This window comes from Petromyzon marinus, chromosome 41 (assembly GCF_048934315.1).
Source record: "Petromyzon marinus isolate PM22_M1 ecotype Great Lakes invasive population chromosome 41, UKy_Petmar_22M1.pri1.0, whole genome shotgun sequence".
Lineage (NCBI taxonomy): Eukaryota > Metazoa > Chordata > Hyperoartia > Petromyzontiformes > Petromyzontidae > Petromyzon > Petromyzon marinus.
The window spans coordinates 5,691,271-5,718,287 of NC_133707.1; the positions used below are offsets into that span (position 1 = coordinate 5,691,271).

A 27,017-nucleotide genomic window follows, 5' to 3' on the forward strand; every position below is an offset into this window, starting at 1 on the left:
TTGATTTTCTCCCCCACCCACCCCCCCTCCCCAAAAAAAGACTGGCCCTATTCCCGAGTCAATGGGTTTGCTTGATTAAAATGGGTCGGGAACATTTATTATACAATGTGTATGTTTTTAAAGTGTTAAAAAGTAAAAGTGCAGCCTTGCAATTGCTTGCTCACGCCACTGCTGGTGGAAGGGCCTCCAACAGAAGGCTCTTTGGAAGAGGTGAGTGCCCACACTTTACCCCCACCGCACGCGACTTGCCGATCGATTGCCTGCGTGCCAGTCCGCATTGATTTTATGCCTTACACCGGCGGCCGCAGCGTTTGATATGAAGCCTCTCGTTGCCAGGTTTATATTGGGTTATGAAGGCTGGATCGTGGCATTTACTCTGACCCGTGGCTTGCAGGTGACCTTAAGTTTTGAAGGCCTGCACAAGGCACCTGGTCACTAAATCTGGAGCTAGTACGATGGCTCATTTTCTGTTGCATTCGAATGCACACAAGGCGAGCTCGTAATTCTTCTCGAGACGTTTGCCACAGAATTCGCGGACGAGTTTTCAGATCGGCAAATAAATGAAGCGACCAGCACGAGTTGAAATTCACGCGCTGCGAAGTGACTAGTAGAGGGCAGCAGAGCGGTGGATTACTTAATCCATCTGCGTGGATCTTTGAGCGTTACCTCCTCGTGTTAGTGAGTTTGCTCTGGTAAATCTTGGTTTTTTCCTCCCACGTGCCATTACACCGCATCCAATTAGAATCGGCCAAACATCCCTGATGCAGAACCAGACTGAATAAGTGACCTGTTACTCTGCGACGCTCTCCTGGGTGAAAGGAATTATTCACGGTGTAAAAATGCAAACTACAAAAGAAAACTACGAAGTACGTGGACCGAATTGTGTGTGCAAGATTACATTTTATAATGGGTTGATGTGAGGCCTCCAGCCAGTGGTAAAACTGGCACATTCACATTATTACCACAAAAACACACACTAGATTCCTGAACAAATTGAATCTCGATAATTTGCTAAATGTTGGTAGGTGATGAATTGTTAAACCCGTAATTATTTTTTGTTAATGCAAAATAATGCAGTGCAGTAGTAACACAGAAAATACGCGGGCTGTAATGAATGTCACCAAGCGAAGTTTTGCTAAATTTAAATAACGTTTACAAAAGAACATTTATTAACAAGACATTATCTTCAGCAGATAACAAGAAATATAATGAAGCAAGTATTGTTGGAAAAAAAAAGTCCTTTATTGAATTGCATGGTTTTTTAAAGTCGTAATAATGTACAGTACAGCACTCTCTCAATTAACTGCTGGATGGAGATCTCAACCCAGTGTCGATCGCGGAGCGGGGGGGGGGGGGTGCTTGATACCCCTAACTTCACCACACACTGATCAGTGTGAGTTGGTGAAGGGTACGGGGTGAGTACAGGAGCTTGATATCGCACACTACCGATTTTAACTTAGGTATCCGGGTTGATAGCGAGTGCGGTGTGATAACCATGGATCCTTGCAGTCACGAAAACTTCAAATCTAGAATGAACCACCACACCATCACCACACTGCTCTCTCCCTCCAGCCCCCTACCCGCCACTCCCCCCCCCCCTTTAATGTGCTTTAATGCAGAGGACATTTCACACAGGGTAAAAGCTTTGGGTTCTGACCTCACATGATAGCATCGTGGTTTTCCCTTTGTTCCTGCGAGGCGCAGAGTGAAAGACACGTGTGGCTTGGTATAGAACATCGCTCTGTGCACCCCTATCCCGAGCAATGCGACATGTCAAACGCATTCTCACCACTAGTCTTTAAAGGAAAAAAAAAAGGAAACCCTTTCAGAGTAACGTGCAAACAGTACACATTCTGAACATTTCCTTTGTACAAAATATAAAAAGAAAATAAGAGACAAACGCGTGCGAAACAAAAAAACAAAGTTCAATGCAAACACGTGGACAAAACCACGAACCGAAGGACGATGGTTGGGAATTCTTTAACCTCAACACGATCACGTGTGCAGGCGCGAGATGGCCTCGAAACAAGTGGCGACGAGCGGGCTGAACACCAAATGCACAAAGCTACGCCTCCGTAATAACGCGTCACACTCTCCAGATGGTGGGATGACCGTGAAATTCAAATATTGAAGAGGTCGCGTCTCTTCTGTGCAGCAGCTGCGGGATCTGGCGAAAGGTTTGCGAGCGGCTGGCTCGGTGTGGTGTGATCAACGGCGATTTGGTCGATGGCATCCTGAGCTTCGACCCTATATGGCGAGCAGCACGCACTATCACCTTCGTGATAAAGCACCACCAGCTAGACACTATGTGGCAGAAACTAAATATTTGGTGGTGCTAAACAAAGACCGAGCATTATCATAGGAATGTGGAGTTTCCGTCACTTGCTGAGATAAACCACTGAAGTCGGCTAATATTGCGACATGGGATACTTTCATTGGATTAATTCAGAAATGATACAGCCTTCCGTTCATTCCACACATTAAAATTAGACACAAAGGTTTAATTACAAATGCTTTACAACGTATATACATGAGTTTTTATACAACCATTAGAGTAGTATTTGGCAAAATCGGGACTTCAATATTCTCCCATGTAGCGTGCGATTTAGATTCTTTTTTTGCATTATCCTGAAAACGTTACGCCTTCAATTCACACCAATACACATTTGTAAAAAATCAAAGTATTTCTAAACAAAATATTTGGAAACTTTCCATTTTTTTGTGCAGCGATTCGATTTTTTTTCTCCTTCCCTTTTAACGGTTTTCCACTGTACGTCAAGTTCCTCCGCTGTAAAAAAATAAAAGTCAAAGGTAGCACGGATGATTGGCAATTAATAATCAGGCAATTAAAAAAAGCATGCAAAGGTGGTCGGCTGGCTCTGAGGTCAGAGCGTTGTGCTGGCACCGCAGAGAAGCTGGGATTCAATCCTGTAATTAAACAGGGTTCTCGAGTGGAGAGGGTTGATGGTCTTAGCGCGGTCACCAATGACTGCACACCCAAAACATGTTACATTGGGCACCACGGTGGCGAGATGTTAAATACCTCGCCAGGTATGCTGGAGGTCGTGGATTTGATTCCGACCCCGAGCGCTTGTATATTTGAAGTGTGCGCGTTCTCCCCGTGGTTGTGGGTCCTCCGGTTTATCCCCCTCCACGTTTAGAAACACGCGTTTAAGAGTATTTGGCCACTTCATTGAGCTATCATTTGCGGTCAGGTCGCTTCTGAAAAAAAGCTATATAGCAAAGCAGGCCTTCCCTGCTAAAATTAAAATAGTTGACTCTTTTTAAGCCTTCAAGTTTTACCGTTTTTTTTAGCTTTTAACTTAATCTTGTTAAATTCCTGATGCGAATCAAAACATTGGATTTGACCGTTATGTGACAGACATTGCTCTCGCATGTAGAGCGGGTGAGAGTGCTGCCTTCTGCCGTGCAAAGACCAAAGTTCACTTGAAGGGATCCCAGAGGTACCTCTCTGGTGTCCACTTACGTGGACCGTTTTCCAACACGCTCCAAGATATCATAGCGTGTTCTTCGTCTCGTTCCACAGCACCGATAGGACAATTGGAAATATAAATTGGGGGAGAGAAACCAAAAAAATAATGGATTTTATTTAAGAATCGAGGCACCCTCAATTACCTAATCCACACAAAGGCATGGAGCTGTGATGGAAGTCTGCGGGTTCTGATCTGAGAAGAGTGCAGCCTGACCATACATTGCGAATGGAGTAATAGTGGTGAGTGTAGCACCTGTAGTGGCTGCATTAACGTGACCCAATTACACACACAAACCAGAAAACAATAAATAGAATGCATACACCGTGTGCTTAAAGAATCTATATTTAAGCTATGAATAATAATCATTACATTCCTAATTATTTCAACGGCATTGTTTTTAAGTACCTACTTTTTCAAGTCTATGGGTCCCTTATAGGTAATGTATTATGGGTGTGGATGTGTTCTGATTTTTTTAAAACATTCTGTAAAACCAGACGTAGATAAAAACAAACATCTGAAAAACTCATCTTGAATGGGACATAACACCAGCAAGTGACACGACTTGTGTTATAGAACTTATATGCCGTCATGTAATGTCATTTTGATGATCCTGTGACTTCTATCTTGCTTTCGTTATGGAAATGTTTAGGTAAAAATGATGGTTAACAATTCCACATTTTTAAATACTGAAATGAAGTGACAGTTTTAACGCGCAGTAAAAGCTCTCGAAGCTGAACTAATTGGGGAAGGAAGGGGAGTTGTTCTGGTTAAATATTAACTTGTAAAAAAAAAGTTACGTTGTAGAACCGTATTTTAGCATTTACTGAAATGGCTACATTTCCGCATATACAGTGATCGTTATTTAAATATTTTAAAAACCTGTCATCTGAGAACACAATACATCCTCACAAAGCCGGATTTGGGTAAGCCAGAATTCGGAGAAAGCTACAGAAAGAAAATGGATCTCATAAATAGTCACCAACAAAATTACAACCTGTTCATGCACTAATTAAGCCGCACACGGCATGATGAGCAAAACGTGAGGCTAATCCTGCGCAGGACATTTTAGATGTGGTTCCTCAGACTGGGAAGTGAAAAATGCCATCACTGACCATCACAGCGCATACATATAACACCCATGCAATTCACAAGCTTTATAATGCATGCATTTATACGTTGTGTGGAATTGGGGGAACCCATGCTAATGAACGCCGTGCTTATCTGCAAGCTTTATGAGGGCTTTTCCTCACTCTCTCTTTCCTCATGGTAATATTCATTTCACATTTGACAAAAAAAATTCTACGATTTTTCAAGCCCAAGGCAATAACCATCTGTTTCTTGGGTTTGGGAATCAACCTTCTGCCTCAGGCGCATGTACACGTTGCGATGATTTGAAGTGTGATTAAACAGTAAATCTTAAATTTAAAATGTTTATTACCTTACAACATATTAATTACATGTTAGTTGATTAATAACATGAAGCTGTTATTAATGATTGCGCATGAATGCACGGAATAATTGCACTACAACGGATACATCCACGGAGCCAGAAAGTCTCTCCCCAATTTGTCTGGCTTCGAGAGGTTTTACTGCACGGAAATCAGATATAGGGAAAGAAAAAAAAACGTAATCTCAAACTCATCCGCAGAAGGTAAACGCACGTCGGCGAGACTTCAGTTGGGACACAGAACATGGAACGAGGGTCATTAAAGTGCAGACCTCCTCGTAGAGGTAAAAGCCCGGCTATCTCTCGGGGCCTTATGCATATGTCTCCGGCAGTTATAAACTTCTCAGCTGAAACGCTGACCTTTTTGTTCAACCCATAAATTGAGTGCCCAAACGTTTTCGACCATGGATTGTGACGAGGTCCCTTATTAGCGACGCGCGAGCGCCCCTTCCCTTTCAAAGCGTCGCACTTGTGCAGGCAATCTAGCTTCGGATGTGACTCTCGATTCGATAAAAAAAGTAATAAAAACGCCTCCTTTACACGATTGGAACCTCCTTTGCCAGTAGCAAAATGATGTTTTTTTACCCTTTTAATCTGGCAACAAAACTGACACCTTTTTTTACAAGGAGTCATGTTTGCATTGACCACAATCCCTGCGGTCGGAATGCGTCATCTGGTCCAACACCATGTGAGACTAGGCCTCTAAGGAAAGCTGTCTCGGGGTGTGGACCAATCAATTTCCAGGACAGTGCCAATACATTATCAAAGTTATGTTTTTTTCTTTGCATTCCAACCGCAGGTATTGTGGTCAATGCAAACATGACTCCTTGTAAAAAAAAAAAAAGCTGTCAGTTTTGTTGCCAGATGAAAAGGGTAAAAAAAACCAATTATCAACGCCTCCTTTGTTTTACACATTCCCGACCTCAATCTCAGGGCCCGCGTATTGGCTTCAACTCCGCGGAAACGATGGCTTGCATCCATCGTACTCGGGACGCATGCCACTTAACTTGAAAGGAACGTACCGCAACAGATGCGTTCTTGCGCATGGCAATATCTTCAGGGCGCTAAATGCCAGTCGGCGAGGTCTGCCGGCCACGAGAAGAAGGCTTCGGGAGAGGGTTGGTATAGTTTTGCCATCCCTCCCTCGTTGAAGGAGCGCAGGCGGCTGGTCACTATACGGGGACACGATGTTTGCCGTCGTTCCCTCGCACCTTCGATAGTGCCGTTGGCTATGTATGGTGCGAAAGAAGTTCGACATACATACATACAAAAGTCATTTAAGAGCTGTTTGTTCATGAATTGCTGGATGAAGGCCCACTCCCCATGCTGTTTCAGTCACGGGGTTTTTTTTGTGTTTAACCATACTTCGTCACACTGGTCAGCGCAGGCTGGTGAAAGTGGGGTGCCCAAGGCTGGTTCCAGATATCACTTGCCACTGACGTTAGCTGTGGCCAGGAACAGAACTCAAGTCACAATGTGCTAACCTACTACACCAACACTCCCTCCATGAGTATCACAGAGGGCATGTTCTTAATTACGCAGAGTACACCATTTGCGCAGTGATATTTAACATTGATGACTTTTAAAATGGAATTATAAGTTTTGTAGCAACTTATATATATTTTTTACAAGCAAATATTTTAAATGCGGCTAACATTTTAAAATTATACACAGTGTGTTCTCGCCCTATTAGATTGAGGTCGGAGTGCAAGTTACGAATTCAAAATTGAATTTTAGCGTTCAGTTAAGGCATTTTTGTAATTTAAGAAAAAGGAAAATCAGGTTCAAATATTAGATGAAGTAAACAAGAAAAGGCCTTTATCAACGTACCTAGTGCACTCAGGTTCATATCTAAAAACATCATAAAACCACCCACGCACAAAAACACACTACACCATTGCCGCATAAGCAGCTCACATCCCTCCCTCCCGTCCCTCCCATCCCTGACATCCGTTCCCATCTCTGACATCTCTCCCCGAACCTGTCCGTGCCTTACACTTCAGATGAACCTCATGAAAATGTTGGAGCTCAGAGCCCCGGCGGCGAGGCCCAGGGACAGGAAGAACGTCATGACAGCCCCCGTGGCCTCTGCCATTTCCGCCGGCACCACCCTTGGCGCGAAGGTGAGCGCCGTGCTGCCCAGGTGCCCGTTGGTAACCCCCAGCAGAGCGGTGAGCACCACTGGGACGGCGTCGTTGGCAAGCAGCAGGGTGGACGTGTGGCGGCGGGGTTGGTAGTTGCAGAAGGCAAAGAGCGGCAGAAACGCCGTGCGGAGGAAGACGAGCGCGGGCATGAGCCAGCTTTCGGGCGCCGGCCATCGCAGCCACCCGGCCGTCACCCTGCCCACCAGGTCCCCCAAGTTGTACACCAGGAAGATGGCGACGGGCACGAAATATTTCTTGGCCCACACGCTCTCGGGCGAGACGGACGTCGGCACGATATTGGCCAGCACGGGCGGGAAAAGGATCATGGAGACGTAGAAGCAGAAGAACACGCAGAGGCACAGCCAGCGCGTCTCGCGCAGAATCGCCCGCACCGGCGGGAAGGATCGCTGCTGCTGGTGCTGCTCTTGCTGTCTTGGGGCGTGTGTGTAGGCGGGTGCCATCAGGACATCCGTGTCTGCCGGGTAGGGCTCGTCCGAGTCGGACTGCACGCTTGCCGCGTCCCGCGCGTCGTAATTAATTGACGGAGGGGCTTCGTAACTGATGTGGTACCTAATTGGGGACATGGGTGGGGAACAGGTTGCCGAAGAAATGGAGGAAACGATTTTTTGTTACGTGTTGCAATGAAGATTCAAAGCGTTGATGCATTAGTTCTGTATGTCCATATGTCTATTGGTCTGCAACACAGGGCCATGATAATTCCAATACGAACAAAACTTCAGTTACAAAGCTCTGTTGCTATTGGGCCCTTGCGCAACAGAAAACCGACCAAACTGATGAAAGGGTAGCCCATAACTTGCACGTTAAAACCAGAGCAAAAAATTACTTTGTAGATACGAAGAGGCATCTTGCCCAGGCACGTATACTCATGGGTTTCCGTAATGCAAATTAAATTCCTCCAAAAACATGGGAGATCATGAGGCAATCAATACTAATGCAAAAAAGCATCCCCTAACTTTCTTTGGTGTGTAAAGAAGTGACTTTTTTTTGTGCTAGGTGATATCCAACTCGAGACATGCCCCATGATATCCACACACCACCGTGGTGTTCGAACTTGCAGGACTCATCAAGGGCTCGATGTCATGTGGCTTAAAAGAGGTTCGTCTTGCAGCCAACGGTCATATTTGCAAGTTTAAAAAATGTACGCATTCAAAGTGATTTCATGTTTTCGCGCTTGAAGCTGTAATATTTTGCAAGCAGCTCATGCAGAAATCAGGGCGATGGACCACTTCGCAGCCCAGAGACAGGAGGCGGACTGTTTGACATCCTTGTAATGTGTCGATAGCTTAAATTCGAGTGCCAATTGGTCTTGGTTTATGAACGTGTATCCCGCCAATTATCCCGGTACAATCGCATGTGTGTGTATGGTGGTGGTATTGTAAAAAGTGTGCGGGGAGTGGTAGCGTAGCGGTTAGCGCGCTATGTTACCAACCCGGTGACCCGGGCACGATTCCCCGCACTAGTCTTGGGCCTCCCCTAGGTCGACTCGGCATAAAATGAGTACCTGCTGCGTTGTATAAAGATCACCACTGGGGAGACAAAGGCAGCCGGGCATTGTGCTGGTTACCCACACCCTTTGTGTGTCGTGCCGGCTTTAATTAGGCGTTTGCGAACAGCACTTGCCCCAACAGTCCATTAAGGCTGTACGGGGGGATCTTTGTGTCTGTTGTGCGTGCGGAAGGGACGCACCTGGCAAACGGCAACTTGCACAGCCGCAGGTAGATGACGATGCACACCAGCACGTAAAGGTCCGCCGTGAGAAAGTAGGCCAAGGCGCTGTCTGTCACGTCTCCCGCGGCCGCGATGTCTACTATGGAAGCCAGGACGCTTAGTGTGCCTCCCATTGCCTGTCCTGTGGTGCGAGTTAATTGCATCAGCATTTCGCCCGTTTTGCAGGGCAGCGTTGTTATTATTATAATAACATAATAGCAGTGTCCTTTACTTTTCTATGGAAGCCTTCCCCGCGTCTCAAAATAGTGTGGCCAGCGCTCATCTACATTGGCGGGTCTCAGCCAGTTATTGAAATTCCACATTCCTATATGGCAGGGGTCACTTTATACAGCCATGTAATCATGTTCTTAATAATAATAATGTACTTTGCTTTCCCATAGGGCCATTATCGAGTCAAATTTGCATGGGGTAATGCTCAAATCCACTGGGAACTTGTCTTGTGGTATGGGGAATTACACAATACATTCATGAGCTGACTTCTCATAATGCAGTAACAGGGTTTTTTTTTATTGAATCACTTTCAACTCGCCTAATATTGCAAAACTGTGGAAGCAAGGTTGAATCTGTACAGTCCGTGCGACCAGCATGCATCATAACGCAGGTTGCTATCGGCTGCTACAAGGCAACATTGCGGGCAGCAGACGGCAGTGTGGCAAATTCAATTGTTGTTCCACAGTATTCTCTCATCCTGTGGTTCCAGCTTTTACCAGGCCCCACTTATTAGCACGGTAAAGTTGGGACATACAACCCCCATGCAGTGTGGTGGTGGGGGGGGGGTGCATCCAGTAGTGGCCGGACAAAAGCAGCTGTACATGTACAAAGTATTAATTTGTGTGGAAACACCTGAGTCTCAAGGCTTTTTTTGTGGAGGGTTTTGCATTGGGGTGTCTAGCCGATCAATTGTTTAACGAGTACCACCGTGTGTGGGAGCAGACCAGGCTAACCACATATGGCGGGGAGAAAAAAATAAAAGACCGCTACTTCTCACTGCTAAAACTTGGCGATACAGACCGTACCAGTCTCAGCTTTACATCTGAAACATAATAAATATTAAAGTAAGGTTGTATGGGGCAAATAAAAAAGTTCCTGTAGAAGCTCCCAGCAATCTGGCATGAAATGTCGCGAAATCATAGCGAACAACACGCGATGCAACCCGAAAACAACATCGGAGAGTTACACGGCCACAGCTGCCAAAACACGTGCAAGAAAGAGATTCGATCTTCGAAAGAGGAAAAAAAACCCAGCGTTCATCAGCATGTGGACGATTCATTACATGGAACTCCGATGAAAAACACTTAAACAGGAAGGGCCGAGTAAAAAAAACACACGACGTGCCCATGGTTTGAAAGCAGCGGGCCGGATCGATTGAACTAGCTTCCAGGTGGAAAATAAAGCTGTGCCACTTCATCCGTGCTGGACTTCCCTGGAGTAGGAGGCATGGATATCTTGATTTGAAGCTTTCGTGACTGCAGGTTCTTTCGGTAAAGTCACGTAGCTCAGACCCTGCTTGCTTTCTCATCACCACATATATAACCTCTTGTTCTCTTTGGTTCTATTCGGTAAAGTCACGTAGGTAAAAAATAAAACAATAAAAATCACGACGTTTCGGCCACAACACAAGCGGCCTTCATCAGGTGAAGGGACCTGATGAAGGCCGCTTGTGTTGTGGCCGAAACGTCGTGATTTTTGTTGTTTTATTTTTTACCCACGTGACTTTACCGAATAGAACCAAAGAGTATGGATCCTTGCAGTCACGAAAGCTTTAAATCTAGAATTAACCTCGTGTTGTAACAGCTCTCTCGCTGGCTCAGCAGTTCCACTGCTGGATTATTTTTTCCACCCGAGGACGACCGCTTGTGTTGCGACCGAAACGTCGTGATATATTATTTTGTATTGTTTTCTTTTTCTACCTACGTGACTTTACCGAAAGAATCACAGAGCATGAGGCATGGATATGCCTGTACTCTCTCACCGTGGGGTCTCACTCCCATGGATGTCGTAACGACCTTGCCAAGGTAGGTTTGCAAAGACTTGGCGAAGGCAGCATTTGCTCTCAGCCTCCGTTAATCACCACAAGACGCTTCCTTGTAATTTATGGCTGGGCAGCAGGGTCGGCTTCTGTTCAAATCATTGCTCTACATTTTAACACCACGAGGAAGCATCGCCAGCCTACCTTCTTTTGCAAGCGAAATTGGGCAGTTACTGTTATGTTAGGTAAGGGTGGAATAATTATCTTGACTCGTCAAAATAACATTGATTCTTAAGTTCACCAAACATGCATGAAACGCACGTGCAGGGATTGATCATTACCGATGCTACCGTCAAACAAAAATGTAAAAAAAAAATCGATTATTTAATTAAATCGAATCATGATCCTGGAAATTGACTGGCTGGGCGGTGGGGGGGATGGAGGGAGATGGGGAAGAATTGTTCTAATGCATTCAATAATTCACACCCCGTCCCCCATTAGTTACAATTCAATTATTTGTGCCTCTTTTCCTTTTACCGTCTCCTTTGTATTGTTTCTCGTTTGTTCCGTCTCATTTGTAGCTTCTAGCTCACAAATAATTTGCATGCATCGTGATCGATTCTTATCGTATTTTGTTACAACAGGTTTTCGCGTCGTTTACAGATTTGATGATCGTGAAGCGTAAGAATCACTGTTCAGCGATTATAATCATCATATTCCGATTAATATATGTTTCAATTATTTGCCTGTAATGTTTAAATTGACCGTTAACAAACATAAGTTTGGTCGGCATAAACTAACATGGTTCAGAGGGCTGACTAACAGTGGACGAAAGACGGGTTTGGTGGAACGACAGCCGGAGGGGGAAAAAAAAAAAATCGCTCAAAAGCACGACCACCGCGAAGATGGAGTGTAGCTCATGTGCAGGAGCGAGATGGTTCGTAATATCGCAGGACCATAAGGAATAGTGTGGTAGGGAGGCTTCCAAACAGCAATCGGATCATGGCTCAATATTTAAATTTGGTCGTGACATTAGCGCACAATGGCCCTACTTGTGATGTAAATTATCTCTCGGGGTCTTTACTGTCTACGTTACCTTTCTAGATTTGAAGTTTTCGTGACTGCAAGGATCCGTACTCTTTGGTTCTTTCGGTAAAGTCACGTAGGTGAAAGAAAAAAGTAAATAAAATCACGACGTCTCGGATGCAATACAAGTGTCCGTCATCAGGTGGGAACAATCACGGCAAAAAAAAAAAGTTTTATTTTTTAGTTTTATTTTTCACCGACGTGACTTTACCGAAAGAACCAAAGAGTATGTTACCTTTGTCTTTTTCCCATAAGGTGGGGGGAGTTGCTCAGCAGAGTTGATACGTCCAAGTCGAGGTTGGTTAGCCAGTGAACAGCTCTCGTCACTTGGCTGTGCGACGGCATTCACCGACAGCACTTTCGCAAATTCCTTTTCGACATTGATGCGAGGCCGTGTAAATGTAAACTACCTACCTCTCACCAAACTGGTTCGTTCAATGGCTGGTCGTGCTCACTATGAGATTATTCAGAGACTATTCGGCTGAAATAGATAAATAGGTCTTGGGGAGACAAACGTCCAGCTGTGCTCTGGGCTGAAAGTGCTGTATTGATGAGCTAATTATGTGCAAATTAACATATATATTTGGAATTCATTCTCATTAGCACTAATGCTTAGGGGTGTTAAAATTAGCTTCATTGCTTGAATGCAAATACAGGTGCCATACACTACGCACAGTAAATCAACTTCTATCATAATCACATCAGCCATGCTCAATCCACCGCTGTACGAAGGTCTTCCCCAAGTCATCGCCAACCCACACAATAAATTTCGATTTAAAGCTTTCGTGACTGCAAGGATTCATCTTCTTTGGTTCTTTAGGTAAAGTCACGTAGAATGAGAATAAAAAAATAAATTGATAAAATAAAATAACACAATAATATTCTCACGACGTTTCGGCCACAACACAAGCGGCCTTCATCAGGTGAAGGGACGAGACTGTCTGGAGGACAGCGCTGGAGTGAAAAAGCCACATCAGTCTCGTCCCTTCACCTGATGAAGGCCGCTTGTGTTGTGGCCGAAACGTCATGAGAATATTAGTGTTATTTTATTTCATCAATTTATTATTTTATTCTCATTCTACGTGACTTTACCGAAAGAACCAAAGAAGATGAACCCACACAATCTTACGATGAAACAATCCACCCAGTGCCCGCATAAGGGTTGACTTCATTGCTCCATCTCCTCGGTTTTTACGTACAGAGGAATTTTCTGCTTTGGCTGTCGAGCCATCGTTATACCTTTTACCACCGGCCATCGTCCCTTCTTAGAGCCACAGCATCCTGTTAAGGTTTTTCTCATGTGTAGGGTTGCACTGTTCTGGGAGCAATCTCAACGGATTCTGTCTGGTAACCATGACACCATCAGCACAAACGGTATAAGATTTGGGGAGAAGACAAAACAAGGATTTTGATCAATGTGTCAATGCATCCTTACGCGCCTAATATCTATTTTCCACTGTACTATTTTATTTTACCAGGTAAGGCCCATTGAGCAATAGATCTCTTGTCAGAAGCAACCTGGCCACAAATGATAGCCCAACGAAGTGGCTTATCACGTGGATATTTATAGCAGCCAAATACTCTAAACATGTGACATTGATTCTAAATGTGGAGAAGAAAACCGGAGGACCCGGAGAAAAATCCATGCGACCACGGGGAGAGAGACATGCAGACTCCAAATCTACAGGAGTTAGGGTCGAGATAGAGCCCACGACCTCCTGTATACCACGCGAGGTATTTAACATCTCGCCACCGTGCCACGCGCACGCACGCACACACGCACCTGTGATGAACGCCTGCGGGTATTTTGCTGGGAAGAGGGCAGCCAGGCCATATAGGCTGCCCAGAAACACGGCCGTTGCAGAGTTCACCACCACCACACACGTCATGGTCACTCCAAAGAACCCAGAGAGCCATGTTGAAGTGTCCACCTTAAAGGGTGATACACGGGCCCTTTGTCAATGTCTGAGAACGAGATCAACTTAATCATGATTGAGGTATTTTTAGGGTTAGATCGCATAAATATAAATGTGTCGTTAACCCACCATCATCCGACGCAGCCAATTCTTAAGTTTTGTCACGTAAATAAATAGTAAATGTTGTGGGTTTACTCTCCAACACACTGGTGTGCTGTAGTAGTAACTAATTGGCACGTTTTATTTACGTGACAAACCTTACTAATTGGACCTGTCGGGTGGTGGCGGGTTTAACGACACATTTACATTTACACAATGCAACCGAAACCTAGTACATGTAAAATTGAAGGTGAACTTAATATAAGTCCACGTGGATTAGGGATAGATCGACGCACCACCACCCGAGCGATTTTATTAATAATTGATACTATTCGGGGATGGGGGTGGGGCATGACAATTCTATTTAAGAATATAATTTTTGCCTTGGTTGTACTGTCTCGTGTATCCTTATTTTCTTTATTTTCTTGCCATCGCTCGTAGATTGGCAGCTAAGGGAAACGAGAGAGTATGACCACCGTGGAGATGGAATAAAGAGATCGCTAAATGTGCAGGAGTGAGACCGATTGTGGCGTCTCCAGACAATGAGGGATGGCAATGGTGCAAGGAGCCCTTCAGCCAGCAGTGGATAAACCACAGTTGCAGAGGTCTTTAAAATCCAATGTACAAGCAGAACTTTGGTTTTGCTCATTTCCCGATTGAGTTTTCACACAGAAGGGAAAATTTAGATATGACTTCCTGCCGAAACCAGATTTATATTTATATTTTTTGTCTTTCTTTAGAAGTCACCAATCTGATGATTGACCGTGCTTGACATCAGGGGCAAGATAATATCGTTCAACAATATGTTGTGTCTACAGACAGGCAGTGTATGAACTCCTACGGCGAAATACATTTATATTTAATTCCACCTGTCAATATGACTTTCATTGGCAATATTTGATGACAAGTTTCACATGAGGTGAGATAAATTGCATAGGAATACTGACACTTCATGTTATATGTAGGGTTTTTTTCTGAAGTGTTAAAATACAATTGTATATATAATCCATTCATTGATTAAAATGAATTATTAATCTCATGATAGATGCTTCAAATAGTGCAAGAAGAAGCAATTGTTTATGACTAATGCAAATGACATGCAAATGGTATCCGAGCATTACATATGGTCTAATGGAGCAAACAAAACTTTACAAATGAGACTGAGAGCGAGATGAAATGCAAACTAAAGGGTGAAAAAAAGACAAATTATATTTTATTGATTTCTGACAATTCATCATGCCGCTTGGGAGTGGGTAAATCAAACATTGAATAAATCTATTTGTTAAATCCTTTATCTATCACCAGAGGAAAGCCCATTTAGACTCATCTTTTTTTTCAAGGGGGGGGGGGGACACAATTAATTGCCTATTGGAACACAAGCCTAATTAACAGGAACGAACTTCGTCTCAAAAAGAGGATGTGCTTAGAAGCAGACTGAGAATGATTGTACCTTGACCAAGGCGGCCGTTACGGCAAATATGAGCAGCATGGTTGCCAGGGAAGACAGCACACGGACATTTGCTGACAGCCTTCAAATCACAAAACAGCGCGAGTCAACCAAACGGAAACAGCCCACTTGGCACAACATCACGTGGCTTGGTTTCCCCTTCAGAAAATCAAGAATTTGCAATCGTCGCACTTTTATGCAGGATAATAACCAGTCTCATTGCACAACGGGGGGGGTGGGGGGGGTAACATACATTCGTTTGCATCCCATGCTAAAAGATATTGCAGCATGGTGATGCGTACCATTGGACGAAATTACATTTAATAACGAGCTACGCAAAGGAATATTTATGACAGCGTCAGGTCAGGTAAACTAGCCGGAGTCCGCTATCAGTCAACCGTTCTTGACGTCCGTGTAATGAACATATCAGTCAGGCAGCGTGTGATTGAACCAGTATTCGCGCTTAAACGGCAAATTTTGCGACAACGCTGCACAGACAACTTTATTTTGGTGACGCCTCCACGTACGACCATTTGTATGGTTACACTTCACGCTGTACTGCAGAAAGGCGTTGCGATTGCAGAATTTGTAGTTGCTGCGTCTGTGTTTCCCTTCCCTGTCATTAGTGGAAAGCGCAAGGGAGCTAAAATTGACGATGGGAACACAGTGTAATGGCTCGTCACTATATGTCCGGCTACTAATAGCTACCAATAAAATTTATAAAACGTGACTGAACTTGCAAATGTGACTTCCCGAGTGACATTCTAATGCTTTTCCATTACAAAAGAATGAGCGCAAACATTTTTGCCGGTGACAATAAAAATCCAGGATCACCGTGAAAGTTGGACCCATGAGAGGACATGGGTAAAGGCTAGTGGGACATTTCACACGAAGGGCAGCCGTGCAATGTTATGCAAGAATATTGCAAGAGAATTGTAGACATTTGTTCGTGCAGAAATGTCATCTTCGGCCTGCCAATAAACTTACTGCGGCCGAATAAATTTTTACCGATTAGCACTGTAGGCTACGTACGTTGAAAAAGAAGTTCAACATACATACGGTAATACCTTGGATTGCGAGCATAATTCGTTCCGGAAACGTGTTTGTAATCCAAAGCACTCGTATATCAAAGCACCCGTATATCAGTTGTGATCACGTGACGCTCGGCAGACAAAGCGTATACGTGCTACTCGTATTGCAAGACCTCGCTCGTTTATCAAATTAATATTTATTAAAAAATTTAGCTCGTCTTGCAAAACACTCGCAGACCAAGTTACTCACAATCCAAGGTTTTACTGTACATACAAATTACGATGGCATTTTTTGTGAAGGCATTACGTTTTATGAGCTGCAACCATAAACTCACTAAATTTGAGAATCCAGTTTACTCACATGTGGCTGCTTGGATGCGAATTAAAAGTCTCAAATGGTGCCAGCTCAGGGCTCTGATCCAAAGGCAAATATTAATTGCCTGTAAGTGACAACTTTTGCACATTGTTTACACAAAGTTTTTAATGGATGCTGTTTTTTTATTCCTCACAATAATGCCATCGTGTTTTAGGCCGATCAGCATTGCAATTAATATGGAAGATTTAAATTGATATTTTTTTCAGATCAAGCGTGTTGTTTCTTAATAATTTAACTAAATTTTTATTTTCAAAAACAAAAGATGATTTTTATTTTGCGATTATGATTTGCAATCTATTTTTATTTCGCTTATCTGTTATTGTTTATTGATTTATTTTACTGTGACTTGTTGTGTATGTCGGAGAAGCAGTGCTGTTTTATTGTTGATGAAACCCGATTTAAGAGCTTATTGGCTCAGGGTAATTCAAAATAAACTGAACCTGGTCACCTGGGGTGATTAAAAGGTGTGCTCATGCAATGGCCCGACAAATAACTTTGTGCAGATATATAGGAAGACCCTTACTTGTGAATAAGAAGAACATTGAGCACTGAGACAAAGACGTTTGGAACTGTGGATGCTATGGACAGGTAGCTCTCAAAATACACCTGAAAGACAAACAAAATATACGCAACAAAAAATTACACGGTGTGAAAGATCAACATTTACATTGATCGTTTTAAATGGATGAACAAAGAACGTAACTCTGTAATTAATATTCCCTATTCAACAATGTGAGAGCCCAATGAGATTAATTATCCCCTTCGCAAGAGGCAAAGAGTAATATGTATCCTACGCCATGACAATACTACGATTATTTTTCTTTTGTTTAGATGTGACAAATGCTAACATTCAATGTGACCCGACACTTTATTCTCAAATGAGAACTGCTCCGTTCATTACTGTGAACAGAATGGAGATGATTGGTGGGTTGGGGTTTTGGGCAACCCTAGATGTAAACAAAATCAATCACCATTTGCTCCATATCTCTGTGTAAAAAATAAGGTACGGTTCAAAATCATGGCCATCCAGAATTACTTTAACAAGCACTATTTGTTTTACCACCAAAATGTAATCGTGCGCGCATATATTTTATGTCCCACGTAAAATGTGTTCTGGGGGGGGGGGGGGCAGTAATTTAACAAAAATAGTACTAGAAGCTCTAAAAACAAACCGCGTACAATGATGCATACCAGTTGTTAGCTGCATTCCCACACTGCGTAAAACACGAAGTGCCGGGGAGTCTCAGTTTCGTACTTGTGCTGTGCACAATCTACTGTGGCATTGGATTGTGCAGACCAGATTTGACTTGCGATTTTTGATAGTTTCAGCGATGTTCGTTTTTACCTTTCATCTATTTGGTGAGAAACCAAATATAATGTATTGGGGACCCCCACCCCTCAATGAGGACAGTTTTAAGGACACACCGAATTATGCTTTTTGTGCTAATGGTTTATTGAGAGGGCTATTACAAATCATTTTTTTTTTTATAAAACTGCTTAATGAGACCCAGGAGGTCGAAACTGCTTTCGATTTTGCTTGCTTAAACAACCGCTGCTGGCTAACATACAGTACGTTTGCAAGGCTACTCCACCGATTAATTACAAAATATACGTCGTGTTTACATGGAGATTTAATTTATTGCCCAAAATGCTCCACTGCAGGTAAAGGTGCAGCCATGAAATATCTTGCTCGCGGTAGTGCTGGGGGGGGGGGTCCCCACTAGAGAGAGCTCTGGACAGCACCTCCCGAGGGTGTTTGGCCTACTCTTCCATGCCATACATCTTGAAAGATGTGGGAGCACCCACACTTTACCCCACCACACGCGACATGCCATTCGACTGTGGAACACCCGTTCATACTGCTGGGTGAACAAAGGTGTAGGATTTAAGAAAATTGCACAGTTGTTTCAACTTCCTTGCTGGGAGATTAAAATGGCGACAACTGAAAACGCAGCTAATAGCCAAGTGGACTTTACCTGGTAAAATAAAAGTTTTTTTGCGGTTTGCTTACCTTCCCTACACTTTGCACTCCTAGCGTGTTTTTGTATTGTTTTGTTGCCATAACTTTCTGACCTGCCCCGACTGGACATCTGTGAAAAAAAAGAGCTTCACAGCTCATCGGAATCCCCCTGTACAAAGAAAGATTTTTCATTCCGATTCTGAAGTGTGCTCACTATTACACCTTGTTCCACATATACAGCTTCTCGGTGAAATGGCACCAAGAATAATGAAGTGCAGTAAGAAGCATGAACATCCCTGTCTACACATCCTAAGGAGAGATTATACGTAATGTTATGCGAGTGGTAATTGACACAGCCTTTCTGCTTAAATGGGCAATTCTACAGTAACGGAGTAATAAAAAGCATTAGACACAGCGATGAAATTGGATCCCAAGCATCATAGTAACCTGCTGTGAAAGGAAGTTAAGTCTACAAGAGCCCCAATGATGCTTAAGTAGAACACTATTTTTTCAGGTTCATTGTCCCATGTTGAAATTCTGTTTACCAAAAAAGGACCAAATATGTCTAATTACAACGTCAAAAAAAGAATGGCACAACAATCGTTTAATGTGCAATGAAGTAGAAATGTATCCTCAATGTGCAGTAGGGTGGAACGATGCATCGATTCATATCAGTTTTTCAGCTCATGATACATTTAATCAAATCACATGTGCAGGGAACAACGTTGACAATGCATCACGTTGTATGTAACATCTTTGTGTCAACCATGCACAGCCATTACAGGGACTCTTCGACTTACGAACATTCAACTTAAAAACTGTCAGAGATACGAACAAACTTGGTCCGTATGTCCAGTTGCCTGTTCGGACCGAGAGTCGCAAGCTCAACCGCCACGCAATATATGGCGGTGGTGGCATCTACATCCGCAGAACATGAATAACCAGTGCAATCTACATCTACAGGAGATTATAGAACTTTTAAAGCCATTTCCCGTGTTTAGTGTATATGCCGTACAATGTGTTTTGAATCGACAGGAGTAAAGTTGGACTTACGAACAAATCGACTTACGAACAGACCTGTGGAACCGAACTCGTTCGTAAGTAGAGGAGTCCCTCTACTTATGGGAGCTGTAGTCGTGCAGTGGTTCGCACACTGTACAGGACTATGAACCTGGCAACCTTAATCCGAATTCCGGCCATGGTTAACATCAGTGGCAAGTGATACATGATTCAGACCTGGTCTTCCCCATGCACGAACACGCACTGACCAACATGTTGAAAGTGTGGGCAAACGAACTTTAAAGGACTGACATGGTTTCTAGATTTAAAGCTTTCGTGACTGCTAGGATCCATACTCTTTGGTTCTATTGGGTAAAGTCACGTAGGTGAAAATAAAATAACAAAAAATCACGACGTTTCGGCCACAACACAAGCGGCCTTCATCAGGTGAAGGGACGAGACTGTCTGGAGGACAGCGCTGGAGTGAGAAAAGCCACGCTCAGATCACGACCTTTAAGCTGTGTGAGAAGAAAAAAAAGGTCGTGATCCAAGCGTGGCTTTTCTCACTCCAGCGCTGTCCTCCAGACAGTCTAGTCCCTTCACCTGATGAAGGCCGCTTGTGTTGTGGCCGAAACGTCGTGATTTTGTTATTTTATGTTCACCTACGTGACTTTACCCAATAGAACCAAAGTCTGACATGGCATTGTGAGGCCTGCATACAGCGGTTGATCGACAAAAGGACGTACATCTGCATTGGAATGTCTGCTCAATTATGTCAAATGAGTGTTAATGCTTGTGGGAGGAAACTGGAGTACCAAGAGGAATCCCAACACACTCAAAAAGATTACATTCAGAGATTTGCATAGATGGGACCATGAACCTATGGTGCTGTACTGGCCATTTCGTTCTCATGACCACCTCATTGCCTGCATGTTTGAGAGTCTTCCAAGGGATTCATTTGCAATAGCTACGCGGCATTACTGGGGGGGGTGCATAAATGAAAAAGGCATATTTGGGTAAGATTCTGATGCAAGAATCGGCCCCAACTCGAGCGTTATCTGATCTTTCTGCCCTGCTTTTGCTAGGAATGAGAGCCTTTGTCTCAAACGGTATCCTACTGTATAGATATTCTTCTATTGAAAGGGTGCATGTCTAAACACGACACCAACAGTTAATGCACTATTCCACGCGAGCAGCTGTGAAATTATAAGCTTAAAAGGGGTTTAAAACATTGCATGACGTAGGAGTTCCGTTTCGTTTTTGCGTGTACGCGCTTAGCACCAGCCAAGTTTAGCCACTCATTTGTAAAATGCGAATGTTTAGCCGCTTAAAATAATTAAAGAGATGCGTCGGGCAAAACCCCGACTGGGCACCGCGTATGCCAAAAAACCCCAAACTCACGAGCAGATCTGAATTGGACGATTGTTCCGAGGAGCTGTTGCCACCACTGAACTTGTAATCCCAGTAGCCCTTGGCGGTACTGAAGAAGTACCAAGGTAGCAGGGAGCCCAGTCCCAGGAGGTAGAAGGACAGGTAGGTGGCGTGGTATGGGTCCGACAGGTCCTGAGATAAACAACTCCTCACGATGCCTTCACCGCTTCTTCCTCTTCCTTGATGACGCTCGTCCATGTCGGTCACGAGTCTGGTGTTTTGCGTAGCGGCTGTGTACAAAAGAGACAAGGTATGTGTTATATTGAAACGGTTGCCTTCGCATAAAGACCCATTCACTACCACTGATGCAGGACTCAATACACCCACATACACGTGTATTACACATCTTTGCAAAGGCTTATTCACATTCAGCTATTCACAATCTACTGAGCTGCAATCCAAAAGGATTAACATTCATCACCGAACATGGCCATTACTGACCACCAAATCCCATCCACCATTTCTTGTATGTCTCCATGTCTGTAAAACTCAGCATTTCACATAGATGGTCGGTCATTTGAAACCTCCTTTACTTTTAGTGATAGTGAAAAAACCGATGTAATTTTTTCGTCATTAACTTGTTATTTTATATTGCTTAAGGGTTATGGAGAGTAGTTCAGAGGTTAGGGTTAAGGACAGATGCGTCGTCACTTTTCGAACCTGCCCTTACAGGTCATACATGAAAGAGAGCTTCATAGCTCATCGGATTCTCCAGGATAAATAAAGATTCTGATTCTGCCTCACCACCACACTTCGATGGAAATATTAATATCAGCCTTATCACACATGGTAGGCCAGTCCATATGTTTGTTATAAGGCAGCATAAATGATGAACACGGTGAGGTTTTTTTTTATCAGTTGTACTTGAACGCCACTGCCAACAGAATACATTAATAATAGATTTGTTTTTATTTAAAGCTTTCGTGACTGCAGGGATTCACATTCTTGGTTCTTTCGGTAAAGTCACGTAGAAGGGAAACAATAAAATAATATTTTTATTTATTGTTACCTTTCTAAATAATATTTTTATTATTTTATTGTTTCCCTTCTACGCGACTTTACCGAAAGAACCAAGAATATAATTGATTTGTTGCCAGAAAAAAAACCCCTATTCTCATATTTTGGTACTGGCAAAGGAGGTCAAATGATAAAATCGATTTGTTGTTATTCAAAAAGGAGTCATTTAAATGAGACATGACGACTCACTTTCATGGCCACGTCACAAATTAGCAACGCAATGCCTGCCATCCAGCACTTTTAAGGATGCACGAGTTGATTCACCACCTCGCAGTTCTGAATCTCCAAAAAAACCCTCCGCTAACGCGCAAGGGTGGCCCGGAGATGCCAGCAAAGCAAGTGGATCGAATGCATTCATGCAGAGGTTTTTAAATATATGTGTCGTTAAAACCCGCCACCACCCGACACAGCCAACTAGTAAGGGTTGTCACGTAAACAGAACGTGGCCAATTCGTCACCAGTACATCACACCGGTGTGTTGGAGAGCCAAACGACAACATTTACAATCAGAGTACCCATTCGTATCCGTGGGGTTTCTCCAAGTACTCTCTGACTTACGATCAACACGCCACACACTCGTTAAATGGCACTGTCCACAAACATCCTTCGTCAAAAGAGCCTTGAGACCCGGTTGAGGCTTTCGTGGATTTAAATGTTGATTTAAAGCTTTCGTGACCGCAGGGATTCATATTCTTGGTTCTTTCGGTAAAGTCACGTAGAAGGGAAACAATAAAATAATAAAAATATAAAACAATAAAATTATCAAGACGTTTCGACTGCAACACAAGCAATCATCATCATCAGGTGTGAAAACCACAACAAGAAAAATTCTCACGACGTTTCGACTGCAACACAAGCAGTCGAAACGTCGTGAGAATTTTATTGTTTTATATTTTTATTATTTTATTGTTTCCCTTTTACGGTTGAGGCTTTCGTGCATTTAAATTTTGATTTAAAGCTTTCGTGACTGCAGGGATTCATATTCTTGGTTCTTTCGGTAAAGTCACGTAGATGGGAAACAATAAAATAATAAAAATATAAAACAATACAATTATCACGACGTTTCGACTGCAACACAATCAATCATCATGTGTGAAAACCACAACAAGAAAAATTCTCACGACGTTTCGACTGCAACACAAGCAATCATCATCAGGTGTGAAAACCACAAGAACATTTTCTTTATTATTTTGTTTCCCTTTTACGTGACTTTACCGAAAGAAACCAAGAATATAGCTTTCGTGGATGTTAGAGCCTTGTAGTCGTGGATGTTAGAGCCTTGTTGTTGTTACGCTGTACGACCACCTCGCACGAAAACCAATGCTGAAATGCGGGGGGACATGCTGTACAGTTCGCAGACGAGTTGTGGTCAAAATGTTTTGAGAATGGGGGGGGTGGAGGTAAAACAAATAAAAGAGGAACTCGTGAAAAATAAAAATGTGTCTACAAATGAGTACCTTGAGTAGAGTGCGGGCGAGAGCAGCGGGAGGGAGACAAAGGTGGCCGGGCGTGCTGGATTTGCTGTCCGTCCCGTGGTTTTCTTTTCCGGCTTTAATAGGCTAACAGCAGCACTTGCTCCAAGTGTATTCTCGAGCCTAGAGGCAAAGAAAGTTTGTTCAAGTACTAAATGATAGCGGTAACGTTTCCCGTCATTCAGCGGTAATGTGTATCGTACAAGATTTGGATTTTTCGTTTTTTTGCAGCGACGAGATTCGCGCATTGTAAAATAGTGGAAGACGACGGCGGCGACGAAGGGGAGGTCTTCATCAAGCAGTGGATTGATCATGACTGACGCTAATGATTTAGTATGAACAGCTTAACACGTGCAAGTTGTGTTTTATTTTACTAAATGTCGAAGGCACCAGATTGTGTGATTCCATCTTCTTTGGTTCGTTCGGTAAAGTCACGTAGAATGATAATAAAATAATAAATTGATAAAATAAAATAACACAATAATATTATTATCATTCTACGTGACTTTACCGAAAGAACCAAAGAAGATGAATCATTGCAGTCACGAAAGCTTTAAATCGAAATGTGTGATTCCAGCTCATTTCGCATGCAAGCACGCACTTACTCCCAAAGGAGTGTGCTTTTATACAGCTTCTCTATATGCTGTCGTGTACTCTGTTAATAACAAACGTGTGTTTATGTTTGCAAGTTAATATTAACAACTCTATACTTGCATTTACGTACGCAGCATATTGTACGCTACATAAACAGTAAGATCACAAATAGTGTGTTACAGCACGTGTACTCGGTCAATCAACTGCTATTAAGGGGGTACTGCCCGAAACGTCGATTACATATGTTGTGTTTAAAGGCAGCGTTATTTCACTATACGTTGTGCGTATATTGTACTCAATGTAGAAACATCACAGCTTTAAGTACTGTTAAACTACTGTTATAGTGTAATAGGTATGTATTGGGTTAGATCGCGGAAATGTGTCGTCAATCCCCGCGACCAATTAGCCAATTACTAAGGTTCGTCGCGTAAACAAAACATTACAATTCGTTACTAGTCCAACATCACACCGGTGTGTTAAGAGCGTTAAAAGTAAACCATGTAGCAGTGGATAAATCATCGCGGTGGGTAGATCATAACTAGGCCAACACATCGCACGCCACACACACAAACACACCGCAACTTACGCACTCTAATGATATAACACAATATAGTATAACTGTAGTTGAATAATCATTCGCAGCAGTAGCATAAGCAGCCGTGGTCGATCCACTGCTGGACGAAAGGCCGTGGTTTAAATACCGCAATGCGAAACACAAGGCAAGGCATAGACGTTGTTCTTTTACCTTGTGAGGCGCGGCTTTTTCCCTCGCAAAAAAACAACCCCGACAGAGGAGGCACCGGCGAAGCAAAGAATGACCGAAAGACCGCACCATTACATGAACGCGAGAACACAATTGTCGCAATTGTATAAACTTTTTTTTGTTTTACCGCGTTCGCGTTAGAACACGCAAGTCTTAACACGGGAGCGAGACGGTGGACGTGCGCTCACATCATCAACACCACCACACTTCCTCTTCCTTGCCGTTCAGAAGGATCTGCTGATGATGCTGATGATGATGCTGCTGATGCTGCTTACTCGATAGGTTTCGCTTTCGGTACCCCCCCCCCCTCGCCTTTTGTGAGCATGCGTGCCCGTTCTATGAAATGCAATCGAACCTTCGTGCCCTATGTTAGTAAGCTCTATGAAATATAACAGCCGTGTTCCATACGGTCTATGAAATATAATCACACGTTCATACCGTTAGTACGCTCTATGAAATATAACAGCCGTGTTCCATACGGTCTATGAAATACAAGTGACCCCGATTGCATTTCATAGATCGAATGGGGAATACAATCTTGTCGATACTATTGCTTATGGGGTCTGCGATATGTCATCGCAAACCCAGTGGCGACTTTGAGGAGGCCTTCGTCCAGCAGTGGATTGAGCATGGCTGGATTATAACCGATTGCCTGCGTGGTCTACCAAGTGTAATGTATTCTAATAGTTTCCATATACAGGGGGCAGTAAAATCACTACGTGTACACCCATTGCTTGTGTGGACTATGACATTCAATGAAGTTTAAGAAACTGATTCTCTTGTGAGTTCTACCAAATACAATTACAATACGCGGCTTTAATGATTTGTCATCACTAGCCAATTGTCATCTCTACCATCGAAGTCCAGTTTTCCATGGGAATCCAGTTTACCATGGGAGTCCAGTTTCCATGCGAATCCAGTTTTCCATGGAGCCCAGTTTTCCATGGAAGTCCAGTTTCCATGGGAGTCCAGTTTCCATGGGAATTCAGTTTACCATGGAAGTCCAGTTTCCATGGGAATCCAGTTTACCATGGGAATTCCGTTTACCATGGAGTCCAGTTTCCATGGGAGTCCAGTTTTCCATGGGAATCCAGTTTCCATGGGAGTCCAGTTTCCATGCGAGTCCAGTTTTCCATGGAGCCCAGTTTTCCATGGAAGTCCAGTTTCCATGGGAATCCAGTTTACCATTGGAGTCCAGTTTACCATGGGAATTCAGTTTACCATAGGAGTTCAGTTTCCATGGGAGTCCAGTTTCCATGGGAGTCCAGTTTTCCATGGGAGTCCAGTTTCCATGGGAGTCCAGTTTCTATGCAAGTCCAGTTTTCCATGGAAGTCCAGTTTCCATGGGAATCCAGTTTTCCATGGGAATCCAGTTTACCATGGGAGTCCAGTTTCCATGGGAGTCCAGTTTCCATGGGAGTCCAGTTTACCATGGAAGTCCAGTTTCCATGGGAGTCAAGTTTACCATGGAAGTCCAGTTTACCATGGGAATCCAGTTTACCGTGGAAGACCAGTTTCCATGGGAGTCAGGTTTACCATGGAAGTCCAGTTTATTATGTAACGTCAGACAGGATACTAATCTTTTTTTTTAAGTTCAAGTGATGTATGGGCTATCGTTCGTATTTTTGAACCGTATTCAACATTGATACGTTATTAAAGTCAACGTGTAGGTTACCAGAGTCATTAGCAGTATAAAAGCTCCCAATATCATTAACCTCGATCAACAACGCTCGTAATACTGTATGTAGTTTTGTTAAGTAATTTCTCACCCCATTTGTATCCCCATTGCGACGCTATGTGTTACAAAGAGAAAGGCCAACGGGGTAACATAGTGGCTAGGAGATGTTAACTCCTTTGCCTGGTATACAGGAGGTCGTGGGTGCGAATCCGGCCCTGACGCCTGCTGTATATTTGGAGTTTGCGTGTCTCTCTCTCTCCATCATGGTCACGTGGATTTTTCTCCGGGTCCTCCGGGTTTTTCCTCCACATTTTGAAACACGGGTTTCGATTATTTGGCTGCTAT

The 27,017-nt window shown here is 43.4% G+C and overlaps 1 protein-coding gene across 2 annotated transcripts; it reads right to left on the minus strand.

The window, feature by feature from the left end:
* Positions 1-1,220: 1,220 nt before the first annotated feature.
* Positions 1,221-25,385, minus strand: SLC29A3 (solute carrier family 29 member 3). Of its 2 annotated transcripts, none has more exons than XM_032969102.2 (8): positions 25,183-25,385; positions 23,623-23,760; positions 21,119-21,378; positions 17,282-17,364; positions 15,355-15,433; positions 13,673-13,820; positions 8,793-8,955; positions 1,221-7,655 (listed from the first exon to the last, which is right to left on the minus strand). In XM_032969102.2, the coding sequence occupies exons 3-8, from the start codon at positions 21,344-21,346 to the stop codon at positions 6,941-6,943; spliced, it is 1,416 nt and encodes a 471-aa protein (XP_032824993.2). In that variant the 5' UTR covers positions 21,347-21,378; positions 23,623-23,760; positions 25,183-25,385; the 3' UTR covers positions 1,221-6,940. The 2 variants fall into 2 exon arrangements, with proteins under 2 accessions (XP_032824993.2, XP_032824991.2); XM_032969100.2 differs by having other exon boundaries at positions 24,977-25,385.
* Positions 25,386-27,017: the final 1,632 nt, after the last annotated feature.